This window comes from Coenobita brevimanus, chromosome 2 (genome assembly GCF_032717465.1).
Source record: "Coenobita brevimanus isolate Jiangsu-jjx chromosome 2, ASM3271746v2, whole genome shotgun sequence".
Taxonomy (NCBI): domain Eukaryota; kingdom Metazoa; phylum Arthropoda; class Malacostraca; order Decapoda; family Coenobitidae; genus Coenobita; species Coenobita brevimanus.
The window spans coordinates 19,741,385-19,749,201 of NC_136955.1; the positions used below are offsets into that span (position 1 = coordinate 19,741,385).

Genomic DNA, 7,817 nt, shown 5'->3' on the forward strand with positions numbered 1-7,817 from the left:
TTTTTTTTTTTCTTTTAGAGTGGCTGGCAAACTGAATCCCACAGACGAGTTCGAAAACATAAACCAGACGACCGAAGTCTACGCACAACTGTCCGTGTGCTTCATTCTAGGTTCACTTTTTTTTTTTTAAGGCGTAAGCACTGCTTGCGGGTGCTGCTTCCATCGTTGTGATTATTTCCTGGTCCTATAGTGGACTGGGAAGACGAAAACGACCTGAACGATGACGGTTCTCCGTTGTCTTCCTCCTGAAATCCTAATCCACCTTTCTAAGGTTATCCTTATACCAAATGTTTGAGCTTTCTGTTCAGGCTTCGCTTCCCGTAAATAAAGGAACATCATGCCACCTTTCTTATTCCTATTGGTTGGATGCATGTTGCTTGACCTTTCCATACCATGGTATAGTAGGTCTGCTTGACGTTTTTTATTAAGATGTAAGATGAAATGTCAGTTGATCATCGCCTAACCAATGGCATTTCGTGGCTCATACGAAGTTTGGACTGAGCAATTCTTGCGAGTCGATGTTAAGGCTTCGGAATTTCATGGGTTTATTCGTACCGTCATCACATCAGTAGCAGATATGAGGCTTGAAGAAGTCAGGCTAGCCAACCACGAACGTGTAACTGTGGTAGAGATTTCATAATGTTTCAAGTGCTGCACTTAATCTTCGGACAAAACCGCGACACGACTTTTGTCTTTGTCTGTACACTGGGTCAGAAAAGTATCGGTGCACAACATGCGTGAAACATTTGGGACCACAGAACGAAGGTCACTGAAATATTAGTATCCGACCAACCACACATTGGTAGCCCTGATGTCGGGAGGTGCTATATATCGTCAACTAGCAATATCCTTTTGCAAACATATAGCAAATGTAATGTTTATATAGACGGACACTGATGATACACAATGAGACGTTGGCAATGTCAGCAGTTGTTCGAACCTTTTCGGTGGGCATCGCACCCCCTGTGCACCGATACTTTTGAGATCCAGTGTACTCATGAAAAACACTGTAGTTTCAGCTGTGTGAAGGTTTTAAGTACATCAGGTGTTTACTGTACCGTATACGCTGTATACTGTACAGTACAGTAATTACCTATATTGCCCAACATGACGATTTCGTCATATAAGTTTCCATTTGTTGTCAATGGGACAGAATAAATCTAGATCCCTCTGTGTATGACCTGACGAATTCGTCTCCCTCTCTCAGAGAGGAGCAACTGCAGCAAGCTGATTGGTCCAGTACTGGGGCGGCCATGCTCAGTCAGCTGTTGGCCACTACACATGCATGTAGTTTAGTTATTTCCTACTGTTCTCGATCATGGATGAGTTATCGGGTATGTCACTGGTCTCACATATATTTTTCTGAAACAAGAACGCTTTTAGATCATGGGATATAAGCTGATTCCTTAGTTTTTGTTGAAATCTAGAATTTCTGAGCAGTTATATATAGGTGACGTTTCCGTCATATCAGTCATATGGTTATTCACACTACGATATCTAGCATGTGTAAATAATTGTACTAGTAGCCTACGATATCAAGTACGTTTGGTCATCTCCAGGCATGTGTGAAAAATATTAGTGTATCCCGAAATTTGCTTTACGTTTTCTTTAAAAACGTATAATGGCAGACTGAAGTAAATTTTTATTTTCTCTACCCACCTGAGTATGTGACTGTATATGTATCTACTTAGGGTGTATATGTATATGTCTCCCTGTCTATGTATATATGAATATATCATATATCTGTGCATGTTGCATATTGTCACGGGGTTTTTAAAATATCACGGCTGTTTTTTAAAATAAATGCTTAAATATTATTTAATTGATAATAATATTCAATAATATTGAAGAGCAAGGACAATGATCGTCTTGCTACATCAAGCAACGATTACTTTACGCTGGCTTGCTGCTACGATTCTCTAAGAACGAGAATTTATAAACTTTCTTCTCAACAGTACACAGCAGAGACTTATTACTCACAAATGCTGAATTAGTACTGTTAGCCTCTGGAGAAAGTTACTTCACCCTGACAATAAATAACTAATACTAATAATAATATCAGGTTCTTGCTGATGCTTAACTCCTAGAAGGCACAACGGATTTTAAGTTTAATACAAGACTGGTCTAAGTACCAGTTATGAATGCAAACGTTTATGCAAGCTAGGAGCTATAAGAGAAATAAGCTTAACTGCGGAGAAATGAAACAAGAGTTTACATTACATTAAGCTCAAGCAAAAGAACTGTTAAATTTATTGATTACAAAAATAAATTTAACGTTACAATTCAAAATCAAATTAACGAGATCGCACTCACTCACTCACACAAGCTAAATTCTTACGCCTAGGAAAAAATACCTTAACTAAACTCTTAAGACTACGAAAATACAAAAAGGAAATACTGATCGATGAATGCTGTGTATCACCCAGGGGTGGGAGCTTGGATTAACTGTACTCCTCTCACACTTCTGGAGCACAGGACCTCTCTCCTTCATAACAAACACTGGACTGCGTAAGTCGTGGGAAAATAGGGGGAGCAGTAGGCCGCATTATTCTAACGGTTGAGTGAGCGAAACGCGCTCAAAACAAATCGCTCAGTGGAAGCGCCAATGTCTCATGCAAAGATGATAACGTATGACACTGAAAAATTGATTTGACAAAGCTTCCGTCCGAATGAGCGGTTAACTGAACGATAAACAGTGAGTTTTCCACTAATAGTTCGTGGCTTCTCACAAACGGGAAATGTCGCGAATTTGATTCGTGACATTACGCCCCTACAAAATTAAATTTTTTCCTTATGGGAAAAAATTTGTGGATATATATATATATATGTACACATCCTAAGTCATTCACACAAGATTCACACTGTGGTGTGTGTGCTATCCTGCTACAGGAGAAAGTCGCAGTCGCCAGTGAGCGAAAAAACCTCGTATTTACGTTAATAGAAGCAAGCTTGAGGGAAAAACTCCGTGACGACGGTGAAAATCCTGTACTCAGGTCAAACTGAGCGAAAATTCGCTACATTTACACTGACAACTAGTTGTTGTGTAGCGTGGTGTATGTAATACATGGTGTAGGTGTGACAGTTGTAGTGTAACTGTACCTACGTGTAAAATGACACAATAAATAATAATATGACGACAACGAAGGCAGAGGAGAAGAGGCGGCAGCGTGCGGCAGATGATCAGCTGGGCCGCACAGCAAAACTGCTACACACATTGCTGTACCTGCAAAACCAATTAAGGTGGAGCATCAAAAGTGTCAGTGAGACAAAATTCTTATTAAGTTACAATTACTCTCTCTGCCTAGCAATCGGTACATGCTACGAAAAATACGCTCTGGCCGAAAAATACAAGTGACAGCCTAAGCTTCGTACATTCGAGGTCGCCATTAATTATAGCACACGATTAGTGTCGGCAAGTTGAGAATCCTTGTGCAAACTCGGGTCTTCCATAGCCTCGAACTGCACACGGGTCCTCAACCTGTGCCTTAACCTACAGTACTTATATTAGTATCGGAGAGCTGAGAATCCTTGTGCAAACTCGGGTCTTCCATAGCCTCAAGTCGCCTCTGCGGAGTTCTCACTTCCCCCTTAACCTACAGTACTTATGTTAGTATCGGAGAGCTGAGAATCCTTGTGCAAACTCGGGTCTTCCATAGCCTCAAGTCGCCTCTGCGGAGTTCTCACTTCCCCCTTAACCTACAGTACTTATATTAGTATCAGAGAGCTGAGAATCCTTGTGCAAACTTGGGTCTTCCATAGCCTCAAGTCGCCTTTGCGGAGTTCTCACTTCCTCCTTAACCTACAGTGCTTATATTAGTACTCGGGGAGCTGAGATTCCTTGTGCAAACTCGGGTCTTCCATAGTCTCGAGTCGCCTCTGCGGGAGTTCTCTCTCGAACTTCCCCCTTAACCTACAGTACTTATATTAGTATCGGGGAGCTGAGAATCCTTGTGCAAACTCGGGTCTTCCATAGCCTCGAGTCGCCTCTCAACTTCTCCCTTAAACTACAGTACTTATATTACTATCGGGGAGCTGAGAATCCTTGTGCAAACTCGGGTCTTCCATAGCCTCGAGTCGCCTCTGCAGAGTTCTCTCTCGAACTTCCCCCTTAACTCTACGGTACATAATATGTATGTACAGGCCCTGGACATAATGTGTCCTGTGGGGCCAATGGGCGAGACGTCAGGTCTGCACCCACTTCACCACTACCCTGTCTCTCAACTGACTCAGAGATTACAGGTGTGGTTATGAATGGCACAGGAAGGGCATGTCCCTGATTAGTGGTGATACTTTGGCACACACTGCAGGAACAGACAAAACTATCTATGTCTCGTCCCATCCCTGGCCAGAAAAAGTCAGCTCGGATATGGCCCTGGGTCTTCCTTTTCCCCATGTGACCTCCTGAGGCTGAACAATGACCCCATTGTAACACTGCTAGGCGGTACCTTGGCGGGAACGACAAACTGCAGTCAAACCTCGCCCTCGGGTGTTCGTGACTCACGGTAGAGCCGTCCTTGTTTGCGAAGGAACTTGGCTCGACCTCCCCGTGAATACTTTATCACTCGACCCTTTTGTTTGTTCTGCACGGCAGCAAGTGTCGGGTCAGAATGTTGTTCTTGTACAACAAGTTGACTACACATCAGATCTTGCGCCAATTCAATGATCACTGGGGTGACACAGTCTGGAGCCTCAGCCATGGCTTGTGTTACCGCAGCAGCCGAAGTCTGAGTAGCGTCATCATCGGAGCAACTATCCTTGACTCCTTGAATATTGCCAATGATGAGGTCAAATAAAGGTTCTGGCATAACAACTGCAAGTGTCGTACCAGTATAAAATGGAGATGCCACCTGGATACATGCCTCAGGGAACAATCTCACTAATCCATCAATAAGGTTTGCATGGATCTGTCGACCTGTATACTGCTCAGGCCGAACTAGACTCTGCTTAACAGAGCAACCTGAGGAACCATTGTCTCTCAGGACCTTCACAGGAATGCCTCCCACAAACCCTGGCTGAACAAGGAAGGTACTGTCACCTGTGGGAGGGCCTGTGGAGGAAGCAGCTAGCCACTCATGAGGCTGCTGAATTGATGCGGCAAACATTGTGCCTTGTGAATTATATACTTGAGAAGATGGAACATTGGCCATCTGTGGAGGGGGGTTCACTGTCACTGTGGGACTAATGAACTGTGGGGAAGTACCCATACTGGTAGGGACGTGACCACCGTGCTGCTGCTGAGGAATGAAGGCTGCATTCGCTTCCTGCCTCTTTTGAGCTGGTGGTGAAAAAGTTTGTCCCGACGGTCGGTTGCGTGGCTGATACTGCTGCTGGTTAGGGTACTTGTTGTACCTCTTCCACTCAGGTTTCTGAGTGTTTTGCCCCTGGTCCTTCCACTGCGGTTTTGGACCATGGCCATTATTCTGAGAATGGCCTTGTTGCTGGGGTTCAGTCTGAGACGGCTTCCCAGACTTGGCAGTATCTTTTCTGCTCCAGGTGTTTTGCTTACGAGTTTGATACCCGTATGCAGCAAAGTATGCGTCAGCCTTTTCTGCCATTTGGCTGGCATCTTTCACCTGGCAGATCTTAAGCTGTGCTATAAGCTCAGCAGGCCATGACCTCTCTAGCTGTGTATGCAGCATAAGGTCAATTATCCCCTCACGCGTGGAAGGAGTTTCATCTTTCTCCATCCACTCATTTAAGTAAGCTGTGAGACGACCAAGGAACTGAACAGCTGTCTCCTTGTCTTGGAGACGAGCTTGCATGAACTGAACTTTGGCGTCGTCTACTGTGAGACCATACGCCTTAATGAGTGCAGCTTTCATCATCTCATATGTGAGATTGTCTCCACGAATTCTGTGGAGAATATCGAGGGCAGGGCCCTCAAATAAGCTAAGAAACTGAAGCCGCTTAGCTGCCTCATCCAGTTGATACATGTCTGCCATGTCCTCAAAACGAGCTATGTACGGCTCAATTCGCTCGCTTTCCTTGTATGAAGGAAGCTTGATGCGTGGGGTCGCCAGGACATGTGCAGGGAGAACGCTCGTGGAGCTTGGACCGACTGCACCGGATGTGTCTGAAGCCAAGGAATCTCGCTTGAGCTTCAGCACTTCAATTCATGTTTTTCGCGTGCTTCTCGCTCGGCACGTTCGTGTTCTCGTTCTCTGTCTCGTTGTTCACGCTCGTATTCGCGCTGTTCTCGCTCTTGTACTAGCTCGTATTCGCGCTGTTGTCGCTCTTTTTCTAACTCGAGCTCACGTTGTTTTTGCTCGTGTTCGCGCTGTTCTCGCTCGTGTTCGCGCTGTTCTCGCTCGTATTCGCGCTGTTCTCGCTCACGTTCATGAGCATCTTTCTCACGTTCTTGCTCGTAATTAAACCGTGAGAGACGTAACTCTGTATTTTCTCTGGGTCTGTGAGACCCATATCTTTGGCTTCCTGTACATAAGCACTGGCTGCCATGATGCTAGCTCAATTTACTAAGCAAACCGAAATTGAGTACTGACTGCTTCGCAAACGAATGCTAATAGCACAAATAAAGAATACAGACACAAGCTAGTGGTGACCAGTCTTATCTAGTTAACTGGCAAAGATTAAAGCAAAAATGCAAATAACTGAGAACTCAATAATTAACACAATGGGTACGGCGGCTACCCAGGAGCGAATAAAATCGTCTGGCGTTACCAAAAATAAAGTACTAAATAGAGTTAAGTACTCTATGGATTAATAAAGCAAAAATTCACTTGCTAAATTAACGGTAAACACCAGTAAACTTGTGCCTATAGACTTTAATTATAAATACCTAAATATGAATGAGTGAGCACTATCTCGTGAATAGCTTTAGAGCTAGGAGTTAATATCCTGGAATGAGGTCGCCAATTGTCACGGGGTTTTTTACAGTATCACGGGTTTTTTAAAAATATATGCTTAAATATTATTTAATTGATAATAATATTCAATAATATTGAAGAGCAAGGACAATGATCGTCTTGCTACATCAAGCAACGATTACTTTCACAGCTGACTTGCTACGATTCTCTAAGAACGAGAAATTTATAAACTTTCTCAACAGTACACAGCAGAGACTAATTACTCACAAATGCTGAATTAGTACTGTTAGCCTCTGGAGAAAGTTACTTCACCCCTGACAATAAATAACTAATACTAATAATAATATCAGGTTCTTCCTGATGCTTAACTCCTAGAAGGCACAACGGATTTTAAGTTTAATACAAGACTGGTCTAAGTATCAGTTAAGGGAATGCAAACGTTTATGCAAGCTAGGAGCTATAAGAGAAATAAGCTTAACCTGCGGAGAAATGGAAACAAGAGTTTACATTACATTAAGCTCAAGCAAAAGAACTGTTAAATTTATTGATTACAAAAATAAATTTCTAGACGTTACAATTCAAAAATCAAATTAATGAGATCGCACTCACTCACTCACACAAGCTAAATTCTTACGCCTAGGGAAAAAATACCTTAACTAAACTCTTAAGACTACGAAAATACAAAAAGGAAATACTGATCGATGAATGCTGTGTATCACCCGCAGGGGTGGGAGCTTGGATTAACTGTACTCAGTGGAGCTTGGGTGCTAGCTGACCTCTCACACTTCTGGAGCAACGGGACCTCTCTCCGTCACAACAAACACTGGACTGCGTAAGTCGTGGGAAAAAAAGGGGAGCAGTGAAGGCCGCATTATTCTAACGGTCCGAGTGAGCGAAACGTGCTCAAAACAAATCGCTCAGCGGGAGAGCGCCAATGTCTCACGCAAAGACGATAACGTATGACACTGAAAAATTGATTTGGACAAAGCTTCC

General features: G+C 43.4%; 1 protein-coding gene across 1 annotated transcript in view; it reads left to right on the plus strand.

Moving 5' to 3' along the window:
- The first annotated feature begins 1,318 nt into the window (after window positions 1-1,318).
- Window positions 1,319-7,817, plus strand: part of LOC145391747 (uncharacterized) — a 17,572-nt gene continuing 11,073 nt past the window's right edge. The window contains exon 1 of the mRNA XM_080266285.1: window positions 1,319-1,334. Within this exon, the coding sequence (XP_080122411.1) occupies window positions 1,319-1,334 (16 nt within the window). The remainder of the gene's footprint in view (window positions 1,335-7,817) is intronic.